Source organism: Cucurbita maxima, unplaced genomic scaffold (assembly GCF_002738345.1).
Source record: "Cucurbita maxima cultivar Rimu unplaced genomic scaffold, Cmax_1.0 Cma_Scf00022, whole genome shotgun sequence".
In the NCBI taxonomy this organism is placed as follows: domain Eukaryota; kingdom Viridiplantae; phylum Streptophyta; class Magnoliopsida; order Cucurbitales; family Cucurbitaceae; genus Cucurbita; species Cucurbita maxima.
Genome location: NW_019272038.1, coordinates 2,787,872 through 2,804,938, shown reverse-complemented (window position 1 = coordinate 2,804,938; position 17,067 = coordinate 2,787,872). Strand labels below are relative to the sequence as shown.

The following is a 17,067-nucleotide window of genomic DNA, read 5'->3' as shown; positions in this document are numbered from 1 at the left end:
ATCCCGCTCGGTTGAGGAGGAGAACAAAATACCTTTTATATGGGCGTGGAAACCTTTCACTGACAGACACATCTTAAAAACCTTGAGGGGAAGCCAGAAAAACTGAAAGAAAAAGTCCAAGGAAGACCGTATCTACTTGCTAGCGATGGGCTTGGGCCATTACATAGTCTCTAAAAAAAATGGAATTGGTTAGACAACTTTGTGATGATTGCCAAAACTATCCCATCTTTACTCTGACTTCCTCTGTGTTGTTAAGGATCTACACAACATGATGTCATAGCTTTCGTAGGTGGGATCAACTAGACAACTTTGTGATGATCGCCAAAATTATCCCATCTTTACTCTGACTTCCTCTGTGTTGTCAAGGATCTACGCAACATAATATCATAGCTCTAGGGTGTCTCCCGTAGCTAACCTATATATGATTTATACGAGCATCGTTCTCCTCTTCTTTCTTTGTAGCTTCTTCGCAACTATAGGTCTGAAGTTTTTTTTATTTTTATTTTTATTTTTAACGGCAAACTACGACCATTTTGTACTCACTCTCATAGTGAATGAATAATATTCGTGCTTTTTTTCTTTCAACTATTTTACCCTTTTGACAATAAGACAACAAGGACCTTATTCTCTTATATTCTTCTTTATCTTTTTCTTGCTAGTTGTTGTCGTGTTGCAACACTCTAACTAGCTAGATTTAATTCTTTTCTTACATCATTTTAGACATTGTAAAGTAGACATTTATGAGTCATTTACTTTCGTTTTCTATAAATTATTATTTGCACACTCATACACGGTTGTCACGAGATTAGAATAATCGATGTCGGTTAGACCTCTCGAACAATGTTAGTATCTCTATGCATTGAAAAAAAAAAACACACATTTGCACGCATTATTTGCCTGTTTTTGTTGTCTGACCGAATTTTCATATTTTCTGTATAATACTGCCGTGCTCATTACCCACATAACTTCTCAGGATTAACTCCATCAGACTTGTATGCAGCAAAAATCTCAGGTTCCCCAGGGTAAATGCATTAAAAAAGGGCAAATGTTAGCGGACGGTGCTGCTTTAGTGGCGAATGCCCTAGGTTTATAAAAGTAAGTACAAAACTAGATCAGATTGAATCATTTTATGGTAGACTTTTTTTGATTGGTAACAAAGTTGCTATTACCCATGTAAATAATAAAAAAAAAATCACGAGTTTATGACTCATTCAAGATTAAGATAAGAGTAATGATCATTTTGTTAAATATTAATCTTCTCAATTAACTAATTTATATAGATTAAATATTTTGTGGTTCAATCTTCTCATTCTATATTCAATCTTATCTAATATTCTAATGCTGAGAATGAACGTTTAGTAGTGGAAGCATAAGAATCAACTTTGATTTTATTTAGAATGGAATGAAACTAAAGATTAAATTTAAGTTGGTCTTTAATCTTCTTGCTCTAACTCGTCCAACCCAACGGTTGAACTCATCTTGCTCGATCACAAGTCTTAGTCAAACACAAGGCTAATACTTTTGGGAATGTCTAAAAATAAAATCTAAGGAATTTGAGAGGGAGAGGTGAGAATTCTCGAGAAATTTTGTCAACTATAAAATAATATATTTGAATATCTAATAGTAAAACATAATATTTATTTAAATTATATTTAAATATCATAAGATATTCTAATATATATTCAACTCTTTAAATCTCATTCAAATTTTAAATATATTTTTTATTTAATATATTTGATATACATTGATTTTTTTAATATTTAAAATTTAGAATACAATAAATGTATATTTTTAATCTTTAACATATTTAATTAAATATTAATTTCAACCTTACGATAAAAAAAATTAATTAGTTAAACTCTTTAAATAATTTTCATTCTGGTTCATCATGAGCTAATGGATCTACCCTGCACCAACAAAAGAACTACTCATCTACTTGCCCTACATGGGAAGGAGCACCCATGCAAATCAAAGTACAAATGCTTATAGGCAAGAGTTCATAACTCATTCAAGATCAAAATCGAGTCATATATGATCATCTACAAACGATTTAAATCAAATCATTTATAAGAATTACAAAATGGTTGTATTAATAATTTATTACAGATAAGGTACTTGACTTAATTCATGTACGGTAAACCCTTAGATTATTACTTGAACATAAGGGTGTTTTGTTCTCCTCCACAACCAATATCACTTGTCCCCTTCTCCAATCTATGTGGGACCCCAATCCACCTCCTTTGAGGGCCCAACGTCCTTGCTGGCACTCCACCTCGTCTCTACCTCCTTTGAGACTCAGCCTCCTTGCTGGTTCATTGCCTGGTGTCTGACTCTGATACCATTTGTAACGTATGAAACCCACCGCTAACAGATATTGTTCTCTTTGGGATTTCTCTTTCAGAATTCCCCTAAATGTTTTTAAAACGTGTCTGCTAGAAAGAGGTTTTCACGTCTTTATAAATGAGATATTTCATTCTCCTCCCGAACCAACGTGAGATCTGACGGAAAAGAATATTAACATTAAATCACCCATTAAACTACAAACTTAAGTTGACTTCACTCCAACACATAAATCTAGTTTACTTTACATATATAAAAAGGTAACACTTAGAATATATATATTTTAGCCAACAAGAGGATGAATTTGAATACCCGATTAATCACTTTGGAAAGGAATTAGATTCCAATATTTTCGTTGAAAAAACAAGCTCCTAAACTGCCTATAAAACCTTAATCATCTTAAAATGTATTTTTCATCGAAAAACTTCTTTTCCCTTAGTTTAACAATGTCAATCAATCCTCCCCACGTTCACCATGACCAACCTTACATGTCTGAAGCTGACGCAAACAATCTTATTAAGAAGTATGACAAAAATGGCGATTCAATCCTCACCAAGGATGAGCTAACCGCAATGATCCTTGAACAAGCATCTCAACAACAAGGACATCCTAAGGATGTTGTGTGCAAACCTAAGAAAAACCCCGCTAAGGTTCCCGAAGATAAGGGCTTACATATGAGGCTCAGTCGGAGCGAGATCAGAGATATCTTCTTAGAGCATGATATTGACGGTGATGGCTATCTCAATGTAAGTGAGCTAACAAAAGCCTTTAGCTTCATAGGTTCGATGCTTCCACTCTACAAAGCTCACTATGGTCTAAACTATGCTGATGCTGACGGTGATGGTCGTATTAGTGAGGAAGAGCTCGGAAAACTCGTTGATTATGCCGAGAGAGTTAGTCGAAGGAAAGGGTTTTGTTAAGTTATGTTTTAAAATATTATGAACTATGAGGTAGAATAAAGAGTTTAACTCTTCTTATGGTTGCTTGGTTTATTATATTTATCTATCTTAATCTTTTTCTTTGATGTATGCACTTTGTAGCCCTTGTTTCTCTATTTAAATAAAGATCAAATCGTTTGGTGTATCTTTTAAAAATTGTCTTTTGAATGTATTTTTTAGATATGTTTGTTTATTGTTTCTCAATTTCAAGACATCCTTGAGACATATTCTTTTATTTTAAGTTTATAAATTGTATCATATATGATGTAAAAAGAATAAAAGATCTCTAGAATTTAGAATTCACGTAATAAAGATTAAGCTTCTCAATGAATTATATAAAAATAAAAGACAATAAACTAGATCTAGTATGTAAAAAATTGAAGGGATTGTTACTAACTATTATGAAGAAAAAGATTATGTAAAGTTTCTTTCCTTAATTTATGAGGTGGATCCGAAATTGGGTAGCGAACGGCCTAGTAACAGGCAACTCGGAAAGGACCTTATTAAAGACCATTAAGGTCAGTATAAGGTCCAGTGGCCTTGATGACGTCCAGTAACCTTGATATGGCGGATGACAGCATTGCAATTCGAGACCATGACACATGCATAGGGCAGTTGTACTTGTTTTAGACTTTAGTTAGAATATGGACTTTTAATCTTAATGTTATTTATTTTATTTAGTTTTTAGTTGTGTTTTTTAGTGATCAAGTACATGATAGTGTTTTAAGATAAAATTTATGTTTTATAATGAAGTTTTTAAATGTTTAATACTGCATATGAGTATAAATAGTGATGACAATAGCGACTCTAGATAAATAGAAATTTAGGGTCGTTATAGACTCAAAATTTGGATTCGGTATCTAATGGCTCTGAAATTTCCCTACATCTCATGAGACATAGCATTTTTACTACTATTTGCTTCTTAAGAGTGAAAACTATTCCCACAAACCAACCTGAGTTATTCCAGCTTGTCTTGTTCTCACCCACATACATCCATGAAAATTCCTAAGTGGTTACTCAACATAGAATTATTCCGAGTAAAACATGTTTAATCATGAAGTTTCTATCATTGAGCCATCGAAAAAGAAAGGACACCTTATTGGTATAGACAGTGACTTTCAATTCTTTTAAGATTTTCTTAGCCAACATGAAATAGCAACATTATTTCGATTCCAGCTCATTGTGATTACTTGAACGTAAGTCTTACGTAAATTCACATTTATGTTCTTAGAATAACATAAGTTTAGATGGGTTTTGATATGATGATTTAAATTAAGATTGAAATATTAACAATATTCTATCAAATCTTGAATCTAATTCCTCTACTATACAAGAAAAGAACATTGATTGATATTTTTATTCTTTTTTTATTATATCGAGAACATGTTGGTCATTGTCAATATTTACATTTATTATCTTGAAAGAATTGTTTGAAATATGAACGGTGCATGTCTTGTAGCTCTTGCACATGTCGTACCTTGTGGTTGTTGATGTTTGCTTATTATGTTATGATATGTTGTAATCATGAGATAAGTCATGTTATGGATTATCATATTGACATGTTATGCCATGGATGATCGTGTTATGTTACAAAAGTTTGGTACCATGTTATACATTATATTAATGCCATGGATGATCGTGTTATGTTACAAAAGTTTGGTACCATGTTATACATTATATTATGAAATGATCATGTTACATATGAAATGAACGAATGTATATATTGCAACACATATACATGCTATGATGTTAAACTATGGGAATCTCATTCATATTATATGTTCACGTGCATTAGGATACTTTCATGTTGTGATTAGTACGAACACATACACTGTGATGTTATGATAGGGTGTTATATACATCATGATACTATGCGCACTCCTTTCCTTCCATTCATGTTGTGATTAGTACGGACACATACACTGTGATGCTATGATAGAGTATTATATACATCATGATACTATGCGCACTCCTTTCCTTCCATGGGTATTATATACATCATGATACTATGCGCACTCCTTTCCTTCCATGGTATACCGTCAGCACTCGTGTTCCAAATGGACCAATTGCCAAGAAGATTTAAAAAAGTATGTCAACACCAGAATTTGTACCTACGCACAAAGAGCTCAATTAATTTCAAGTTTGTCACATTAACCACTCAAGCACATCAACATTTGTTAAAAAAAAACTATGTTTAATTTCATAAATTATGTAAAAGTCAAATGGTCAATTTGACTTATTCTTTGTGGAGATTAAAGGAGATCGGGAATAAATCCCATCCACAAACATATCGAGATTGAATCCCGGCCACAAACGTCTCTTGTCGGGAGACTATAATTACCCACAATATGTTATGTAAAAAACGGATTCGTAGATTAATGTAATTCAGATCTCAAATTGAGACGTTTCCCTTAGAAATCCGAGCATCATATTTTCCATTTCTAAGTTTCAAGCAATTCTTGTGGTAGAATTGCACCCGAGCCATTCAATCAAGCCTTGATCAAGTTAGATTTTGGAGTGACTCAATTTAGAACAAGGTTCCAAATCTTGCTTCTAGAGCTTCGATCGTAAGAGATAATCTAATTCTAGCCTTATCTTTTGGTTGATCCAAATTTCGCATAAGGAGGTGTTAATTACTTTGATTCAAGAGTTCTTGCTAAAATAAAAGTTTGGATCGTTGGGCTGAGGATTATGATTGTCTTATCAATGCGCGCATGTGTAAGTTGTGTGTAGAGAAGTACTACACATCCAATTTTGCGCAGATTAGAAGTTGAAACCAAAGTCATGAAATGATAGGTCCCAAACATGATTGTGTGTGATTGTTGTCTCGACCCTAGTAGTAGGGTCACTTACAGAGTATTTTTCAAGTCACACGCTACCCTTAATTTTTAGGTAAATGCAAGACACGTCTACACAGATTACGAAATCGCGATGACGACCATGTTTAGCTGATCATAGCATTGTTTTATTCTCTACATTGTTTTTATTTAAATCTCATATTGTTTGTTTGTGTCGTAATTATGGAACATATAAGCTAATCACACCATTTTAAAATGTTTTTAAAGATTTCTTCACATTTTGTAATTAAGTCAAGCATGTATCAGTAACTTTATTTCAATGTTAAAAATAAGTTCGTGGGTAAGGTTGATTTATGTTGTCGAAGTATTCATTATCTAAATGTAAACTTGTAGCAAAGTAGGTTGTTCATTGCTACCGATTCAAGTGAATATCCTATTAAATGGCGTTAGTGGTCATAAAGTATGCATGCATTTTGTTTGTTCTGTGATGGTCGTGATGGTTATGCATACACGAAAACGTTGTTTTGAAATGTTTATAGGACCTATTGCATGCAATGAATGATATAGTATTTATGAACTAAAGTTGTGAAAATTACTCGGGAATGAATAAGTTAGATATACTACCATGGTCACTAATTAGATGTCCTATGTTACAATTCTTGATTTCAGGCTATAAACTCACGAATTTAAGCTAGTTGATCAATATTTTTTCGTCCAATTAAGACCACATACTAAATAATTTAGGCTATAAACTCACGAGACTCTTGGAAGGCATAGTAAAAAATGACTAAGACTCCCAAAGAAAAAGGAGTCGAGAGTCGATTAAAGGGAGGCGTACTTTGTTGGAAGAGAGGTTAAATAAAAGTCTCACATTGGCTAATTTAGGGAATGATCATGAATTTATAATCAAATAATATTATCTTCATTGGTCTAAGGCCTTTTGGGGAGCGGAAAGCAAAATCATGAAACCTTATACTCAAAGTGAACAATATCATACAATTGTGGAGAGTCCTGTTCATCTAACCGTTGGCTATGACTATGAGAATTATCTCCAACGTCAAATTAATTTAATATTAAATAAGTTTTTTACTAAGATAATTGAATTAATATTGGGAATATTAAGGAGATGAATCTCATTCTTCCCATGTGCAAGAAAAGTGTTTATATTGATATTTATTTTCATATTCTTTTTCATAAATTCTATCGACAAGATAAAGGGTATTTATACCATTATGTTCTTTCCACCAAAATTATTAATTCACAACCAAATTAATATCAAAATGTGTAAAACATACTTTGAATTCACCTTGTAATACCCAATTCAAAGTAAATTGGTAAATAAATTAATAAAAATGGCAAAACAAAAAAAAAAATAAAAAATAAATTGTGCGTGTATAATAATTTTTTAATGATTTAAAAGATGTTTTAGATGTGATAGCAGTGTAAAAATTAATATTAAGAAAATTTTAGAATGTACGAAGATAGAGAAAACATCGTGACAAAAGAAATATCTAAACTAAAATATTTGACAATCAGTTAGAAGGTCTATAATTGCAATTACGAGACATGTCTCATCTTGTTTAATGCTGTCTCATCTTGTTTAATGCCCGTGGAAGATGGTTGGGATTTATGTCTTGAAACTTTAATTAATTTTTTATAGTTAATAATTAATAAAAACTATGATTATTTTATTTGTAATATAATATTATTCATTATTTGAAAAATTCAAAGTTATTAGTGCAGTCGAACCATATGTAGTTGACATATCCTTCACAGTAGAGGAAAGTACTAAAACACAGCCTATCATAACTTTTTTTTTTTTAAAAATCTCGCCATTCTTTACTTGTGCATTTCTGTAGCCTATCCTCTCTCAATCGCTGAATTTAAACGTTTATTTAGTTTCTAAAACTGTAATAGCCCAAATCCACTGCAAGTAAATATTTTACTCTTTGAGCTTTCCTTTTCGGACTTTCTCTCAAAGTTTGGGTGTTACAAATGGTATCAGAGCCAAATACCAGGCAATGTGTTAGCGAGAAGGCTGAGTCTCGAAGGGGTGTGGACATGAGGCGGTGTGCCAGCAAAGACACTAGCCATGAAGAGGATAAAGGGGTCCAATATTGATTAGAGAAGGGAACAAGTGCTAGCGAGAACCCGAAAGAGGGTGGATTGTGAGATCCCACATCAGTTGGAGAGGAGAACGAATCATTCTTTATAGTGGTATGGAAAACTCTCCACAGCACACGCTTTTTAAAAATCTTGAAGGAAAACCGAAAATAGAAATCTTAAAAAGAACGATATCTACTAAATGTGAGTTTGAGCTATTACAAAAACCGTCTTACAACGAAGATCTAAATTATAATAATAACAATTAATTATCCTAAATTATAAAATTGTAGTTAGCTTTTCTAATAATATTAACTTTGTTTTTTTAGAAGAAAATATTTAAATTGTCCTTATTTCAAAAAATTTAAATGCTAATTAAATTAAATATTCTCTCACATCTCCAAATTCTTCATTTCAATTTCATTTCTCTTTCATTTCCTCCCACTTTCTCGAAATGCGTTCTCAAATGTATCAAATTCCACATCTCTCCCATTCCTATGATTATTTCTTTCTCTAACTCGTGACAAAAATATTATTTAATAATTACCAAGTTCGAATGTGAACCGTTGGATCATAGAGTTAGAATATGAATAACTTTAATATGAAAAGTATATAATTTATTATTATATATTAATACTATAAATTTTATTAGTTTACCTTCAAAATCTATGATTCTATTTTTAATTATAACAAATATTAAATTCTTTTAACTTTCATAATTATATAAATATGACTCTCCTACATTTATCTAACACAAAAACCCTAGAGTTAGAATAATAAAATTTAGGGTTGTATTATGTAGTGACTTAAGCAACCCGAATAGAGTTCACAACTTAATATAACTGGGTTGGATTTAGTCGTTGGATTGTTATCATTTTATAATTATCTTTAAAAAAATCTTACTTATCCACGTGCATGTTACCTTAATAATTAAAATTTCATAGAACTCAAATATAAAACATTTACAAGTCACAATATATCATTAATACGATTACAAACATCAAATATTCTTAATCTTCATACTAATTTAAAAATTATTGTTGGATTGAATTGTAACCTTATTTTCGAGTTGATCGGGTTGACTCGACCAAAAAAATGTCAATCTACTAACTTACTCGATTTTCTCCAAAAAAAAAAAAAAATATATATCAACTCAACCAAAACTGCGAAAAAATATATATATATATAATTCAACCTAACCTTGTAATTTGGAGATAGTAGTCCACATTAGATGGGCTAGTAAGATCTCACATCTGTGGAAGAGGAGAATGAAACACCCAGATCTCACCTCTGTTGAGTTGAAACACCCAGATCTCACCTCTGTTGAGTAGGAGAATGAAACACCTTTTATAAGGGTGTGAAAACTTTGAGGGGAGGATATTTTCACACCCTTTGGGTTTTTCCCTCGAGGTTTTTAAAACGTTTCTGATGTGGAGAGATTTTCACACTCTTATTATAAACAATGTTTTGTTTTCTTTCCCAACGGATGTGAAATCTCACATATCAGGTCGTGTCAATGCTCCAAATGAAAATTTTCTCAATTTATTCATAAAATGAATTACAAAATTTATGAATTTAAATAGAATTATTCACTTTGAATATTCATTCACCACTTGAAAAAGGAATAAGATTCTACGTCAAAATCAAGAAAACAAAGTACATTGCTCAAAATCACTATAAAATCTTCTTCCATATTCAAACAAAACCTAACCTTAACAATGTCTGAAGCTTCCCTTCAACTTCACAGGGACCAAGCTCATGGAGCTGAAGCTGAAGCTCAAGAGTTCATACAAAACTATGACAAAAATGCTGATTCAAGCCTCTCCAAGGAAGAGCTAAGTGCAGCCATCCACCACAACCAAGCTAAGAACCCAGGATCACACAAACCAGAAGCCAAGAAGAAGGATGTTGCGCCCAAAGCTCAGAAGGTGCCTGCTAAGGCTGCCGAAGAGAAGGGGGCGAGTATGAAGCTTAGTAGGAGCCAAATCAAGGAGATATTCATGGAGCATGATATCGATGGTGATGGGTACCTCAGTGTTAGTGAGTTAACAAAGGCTTTTAGTTTCTTTGGTTCTATCATTCCACTCTACAAAGCTCATTATGGTTTAGCTTATGCTGATGCTGATGGAGATGGGCTTATTAGTGAGGAGGAGCTTGAAAAACTGGTTGATTATGCTGAGAGAACCAACAAAAAGAAGAGAGGGTTTTAAATTTTTAAAAGTATTATGAACTATGGATTATAATAAAGAGTTCAATGGTTAGCTCTCTTAAAAAAAAATTGTATTAGCTTGAACTCGATTAATATGAATAAAGAGAAAGAATCGAAGAATTAAAACTTCTTTAACGTATTAAAAAAAATTCAGAAGTACCCTACCATTCAACTTTCGAAAGAGTTTCAAAATTAAAGAAGAGGTATGTAACCACCCAAGTCTATCGTTGTCACATATTGTCTTCTTTGTGCTTTCTCTCTTGGGCTTCCCCTCAAGCTTTAAAACGCGTCTGCACTGCAGAAATTTTCACACCCTTATAAAGTATGTTTTTTTCTTCTCTTCAACCGATGTGGGACATAACAAAATAAAATAAAAAATTGTTTATAAAAATCTCGGATCAGAAGATGGTGTTTCAATGATCATTAAGAAACATAAGATTGGTAAGATTTTAGCTTTGAATGATTTTTGGATGTGTTTATTTCAATCTGTAGTTAATAATAAATTACGAGAAAAATACATATGTGTAGACGAATTAAAACTCTACAATTTTGACAAAAAAATAACAAGTTCATTTGAGTTTTGTATGAGAAGTTAGGAAAATGTGAAAAAATAGGTTAAATCTATCAATTTTCGAGTAGTCTGACTTAGACCGACCCATGCTCACATTCGACTCGGCAACTTACATGCAACCTAATTCAGTGCATGGCTCGATTCGTTCGCCTAATCCAACCTGTGAACTGTGTCTCACCTTGGTGCACCATGTGTCGTTACGAGAATAACTAGGAGCCAAATGCGTGAATGACTATTATGACCTCTAGGCCTTTGACAAATTTCATGAGCCTAGTGAGTCCACAAGGATGTAAGTCACAACCAAGATGGGTACAGTTTATTAATCCAACACGATCCTGAAGATGTTGGATGGGCATGAATGTTAATTGGACTCAAAGTATGGTAGAGTCTTTCAGAAACGTTACAATATCCATATAGTGATGATCGCAAACAAACTTCCAACTAGTATGAAATTGGAGGGCCCCTTCCAAGGATGGTTTCTTAGACTCTTTTTTTTTTTTTCTCTCTAATATTAAGGGGTTGGAACAACCCCGCATTATCGCAACTCTCTAGGGTTGTAACCAAAGAAGAATGTCCCTACTCGTTGCCACACATCAAGTCGTGAATGAGCATTCCCTTCCCTTCGACGCTTGTGTACTTGCGCGTGGGAACCATTTTGGGCATGTGTGCAACACGTTAGGTCTATTTTATTCTCCATGCGACTCTTTTTCGTCCCGATTGTGATACTAACTCTCTTATGACTTGAATTTAACCTACCAGAAAAATTCCTGGAACCCTGGAACTCCTAGCACGCAGAAAAGCAAGTTCGGGAAGGCACGAGCCATCCAAGTAAGTAACCATACATATTTTAAGCAAGTAATACTTGTAAAGATCTTTAGGATGAGCTAGCACTTACAAATTTCACGTGAAGGACTTCGAAAGGACACTTTTGGATGAGTATGTACTGTATGTATGTTATGAAAATTTATAGTTATGTTGTGAAACATGTTATTGTATGTTTTATACAGAGAAAGAGAATATGCATGTAACGACCCAAAATTTTCTACTTAATTTAAGGTTGTTGCTAGTGTATACGTACCATAAACATTGAATGCAGAAGACTTCATTTAAATTTCATAAAACATAACCTTTATCTTAAAACATAGACTTACATGTTTCGAAAACATCTTTAAAACGACACAACAAAAGACTAAATAAAATAAATAAGCGTTTAAGTTAAAAAAAATCCTATTCTAGCTTAAGTCTAAGAAAATAAATACCACTATACTTTACATGTGTCATGGTCTCGAGTTGCGATGTCGTCGTCAGCCGTACAGGAATGCCATGTTGTAGCACATGGTTTGAGTATTTAAAGAAATACACTAAGTGACCCCACTATTGGGGTTAAATGCAACAATCACATGCAATGAGATGATGGGACCTATCTTTCATTCCGTTTTCCCTAAGGTGCTGTCCTAACGGGTAATTTTGGACGTGTACCATATACTCTACACACCGCCCATACATGCGAGTATGGGCTCACCAGCTAGTTCGCACACCGCTGGGCCACTTTCCTTATCCGATGGGCATACTCTAGGAGCCCCTTAGGCCGGACACCTGCTAGAACTAGTAACCGTCACGGCAGCGCTATGCAAAGCATAACGATCGTTGTCCTGCCATTGGATGTATGCGTCCATACCCTCTTGATGGGATAGGGGTATCCCCCCAAATGCATGAGCACACATAATGCATGAGGTCCCAAAACTTCATTATCCTTTAATACAACCCCACTAGCATTATGTACATATATCATTTTTCATATCGTTTCAGATATCGTTCATCATTCATATCATATCGTTTCTCGTTCTTCAATTCTCAAATCATACATAATTCTAACGGGGTTATATTTCATGTCATTTATCGTAATTTCATGTCATTCATATCATGCTGAATACACACAATTTAAGAGACCTAACATAACGTTCTATGCTTTTAACATAACATTTCATCATATACACATCATACCACGACATATTGCATCACTATGTATCATATCATAAACAAGTCATAACGTAAACACTTCGTAGTCATATCGTTCTCTAACTTATCATAGCCTTAACATTCTTATACCTATCACAGACATATCATTACGTGAACGTACCTTATCCATATCATCACAAGAACTTAACCTAACGCTATCGTTCTATCAATCCTAACGCTATCGCTCTATCAATCTATCACAAACCTATACTTTTCTACCCATAACCTAACTGTATTCTTCCATCAATCTCTTATCCATATCATTCCGGTATGTAACCTAACATTAACGTTTCATGAATGTATTTTACTCCTATCGTTATATTTCGTTTTGTGCATCCTTCTTGTATCCTATCTCAAGCATATTCTGGAACACATCGTACCGTAATTATTATCATACAATTCACATATTATAACATATTCATAACATATAGGAAGCATATCGATCCACAGACAATTCACACATATCAATATATATGACACGTTTAGAACCACAGGGCACATGTCAGCATCAAATATAACCATGCCGATAGTAAGATCACTTACCTGGCTAGGTTAAGTCGTTGTCACGAATATATCTTTAATGAAAGTTCGATTCCGTTCTTTGAAAACCGAGTCAACCTATATGAGCCCATGACATTAGTTTCAGGTTTGAACTCTACAACATTATTACTCTAATTTACATTTGTCCATTGTTAAAAGTCTTGAAAGGTTATATATCTATAATTATATTTTTATTAAAAATCTTATTTTTCATGGTTACTATTGGATAAGAAAGTAAGATACAAATATTTTAATCTTCTCTTCTTTATCTGTTGCCTTTAATCTTGTTCTCATGTATTCCAAATTTCTAGTGGATCTCTGTGCACAAATCTTTCCTTATCTCAATGTTTCCTATTTAGAAGTTTTCTGTCATTATATCTTTAATCTATTCATTTGGCTACTGATAAAAATTTAATCTAATATTACTGATTGAAGTGATTTACTAGGATAGTAATGATTGACATTTAATTTTTAACTCAAAGCTAGACCACTATAATAATTCAAGGAAGATCTAATTATAATTAGTTGTGATTTCTAAAAAAAATAGGATAAAAGAAAATGAAGATTTAATATATACATTATTCATCAAATCTATCTGTTGAACCTCAACTGGGTAGAGGTCATTCTCTTATTTTTTTCTCAAGCAAATCTGACCATTATTGTTTTTCTTTTTCTTGTTGCAGTAATTTGTATGAATGGGTTGAGGAGAGATAATTGTGGAAAGGGATGAGAGGTTACTTGAGAGAGGTTGGGAAATGTTATTTTATTATTATTATTATTATTTTTAATTAATTTATTATTATTATTTTAACTATTTTTTTTAATAATTTATTTATTTTTGGACTATTACAATGCACGACTAGAGAAAACTATAAAAAAAATAAGACATTACAGAAATACCCCTACTATTTTATATGCTATTAGTGTAGAATACGAATTTCAGTTAATTTGTAATGAGATAATTTTAATTAAGATTGAGAATGTCAACACATTCTTTCAGGCTGATCATGAATCTAATTCATTCCACGTGTAAAGAGGAGAAAATAAAAAGGTATTTATTGATTTTTTTTTATTTATTTATATTTTCTTATCCATACATTTCCACCGACAACACGTGGGCATCAAAAAATTTTAATTAGTTTAAATTCACATGGTAACATAGAATTAAAAGTAAATTTGTAAATAAACAAACTAACCAATTATTTTTTAATTTTATAATTTAAATTATTATTTATTCTACTATGACTTTTAAAATAATTTTATTTTATTTTAAAAAATTCAATAAACTACTTAAACAAATGTGTAATGAAACTATGTCTAGAATTCGAATTAGAATTTATGAGTCAGACTTGTTCCCAACTATCCTCACACATAATAGTAATTCTACATGTTTTGTCTTCATTCACATACATCATGTTTAAATTGTCTTCACTCACATGGATCTCAGAAAAATTCATAGGTGTATCCCTCCTTTACTCAGGTGTCACAAACTCTAACCATCTGAACCCAAAAAAATTATGGTTGGATTGGACTGTGTTAGGTTCATTATTTAATAGAGTTATTTTGGTTAAAAAATTTAATGGCTCCAACAATTGGGTTTGCCCTAAAAACCCTTCCAACCCAACACAATCCAATTCATTCCATCTATGAAGATCAACTATTCTAAGTATAGTCCTAACTCATTACAAAATTCTTTTCGAATTGATTTCCATTCCCTCGTGCTATCTTAGCTTAGTTCATTCAATACGAGAATCTAACCTCAAAAAAATCAAACATGTACGCGTTAGATTAAAAGTAAACAAGATTCTTCACGTAATTGAATCACTATAAAACCTAATTCTCTCCTAAACACGTTCATTGTCTCCAAACATTGCATCTTATTGGTTTTCTCTTGTTCTTCCTTTTCACAATGGCAACACGTTCTTGTCTACCAAGCCAATTTTCCTTTCTTACTCAACAACAAGTAGATGATTTTTTCAAAAAGTACGACAAAAATGGTGATGGTGTGATCACCATAGATGAGCTGACTGGAATTTTCCCTAACTTAGCTTGTTCTTCAGCTCAATCCAAGGCATCTAAAGCCCTACCTCCCCAACATAAAGTTAACTCAAAGCCTCCTAAGGTGACCTCAAAGGCTCACAAAGAGCCCAAAGAGAAGGCCAAAGCCAAAGGTGATGAGAGCCATGCAACCACACACAAGGTTAAAGAGCCAAAAACGAAGCCTGATGGGAAAGCCAAGGAGCATCCTTTGCACGAAGATAGCTCAAAGTGGAACAAAGACCCAGCAAAGAAGTTAGTAGACAAAGCCCAAAAAGCCCCACCAAGAGACTTGAAGAATAAGTGGTCATTTATGCGTTTAAGTCGAGAGCAAATAAAGGAGATTTTTAGGGAGCATGATGTCGATGGCGATGGTTTTCTCGACTATGGTGAATTAACAATGGCATTTGGTTTCTTAGACCCAATTCTTCCGTGTTATAAGGCTCGTGATGGTATAGCTTATGCAGATGCTAATAAAGATGGACTCATTAGCGAGGCTGAGCTTGACAAACTTATCAACTATGCTGAAAAACTCTATGGGAATGACTTGGTTTACTAAATCTTTGTAAATTATTTGAACTCAACGAAATAATAGCGTTCTTCATTTCTTTTCTTTTTTGAATTCGAATAAAGTGATGTTCTTGGTATGTCATATTTGTTAGAGGCAATCGAAAAAAAGTAGTAAGATTTTAGAATTCATCGAACATCGAAAATTACATATTAGCATCAACATTATTATTGTATAATATATTCATGTGTATCTATAATATTTACATTTTCGTCACAATGAGGTTACTAGTTTGTATCGATGGATGTATGAGATAGAAATTGAATAAGTACTCTACTTTTGAGTTAGATTTTAGTTATTATACAACATGGAGTGTGGGTAAATATAATTTTTAAGATAATTTAAAAAAAAATTAACCTAACACTCCAATCCAACCAATTTGAAATTTTGCTCTCTGAATTAATTAGGTGAAATGACACTCCAACCAACTTGAAAGTGTCGGTGTTTTAGCAAGATTGGTATAGGTTGTCAAATCTCTTGGAATTGTGTAGTATGCACAGTGGTTGGAGTTTTGTTTGATCTTCCACAATAGAAAAGATTTCTTGAGATTATTAGTGAGGGAGTTTCTTTTGTCGTGAGTGACTTGACTCTGCAAGCTCTGTCTCAAAAATTAGCTTGTTTAATAGTATTAGGTATTACCAACACGATGGGTGATCTCCAAGACATCGGAGGAATCGAGAAAGTCAAGAACAATAACTATATTACGTGGACAACATGTATGATGTTCTATTTATAAGGACAAGACCTTTGGAAGGTGGTTGGCGAAAGCAAAATTATTACACCTCTAGAGGAGAATGCTAATCACGCTTGCCTTCAGATTAAGCTGTTTTCTACTTGATTTTGACACGTTCATAGATTCCAAAATCACTTTGGTTTTTGTGCATGAGAAAAAAAAAAGATAAAAAAAAAAATGAAACAGGTCAAAGAGAACAATAATAGTGAAA

General features: G+C 32.8%; 2 protein-coding genes across 2 annotated transcripts; both read left to right on the top strand.

The window, feature by feature from the left end:
* Positions 1 to 2,786: 2,786 nt before the first annotated feature.
* On the top strand, positions 2,787 to 3,260 carry LOC111496627 (calmodulin-A-like). The gene has a single exon (XM_023147121.1). The coding sequence runs from the start codon at positions 2,787 to 2,789 to the stop codon at positions 3,258 to 3,260; it is 474 nt and encodes a 157-aa protein (XP_023002889.1).
* A 6,637-nt stretch (positions 3,261 to 9,897) lies between these two features.
* Positions 9,898 to 10,389, top strand: LOC111496626 (calmodulin-like). The gene has a single exon (XM_023147120.1). The coding sequence runs from the start codon at positions 9,898 to 9,900 to the stop codon at positions 10,387 to 10,389; it is 492 nt and encodes a 163-aa protein (XP_023002888.1).
* The last annotated feature ends 6,678 nt before the right edge of the window (positions 10,390 to 17,067 follow it).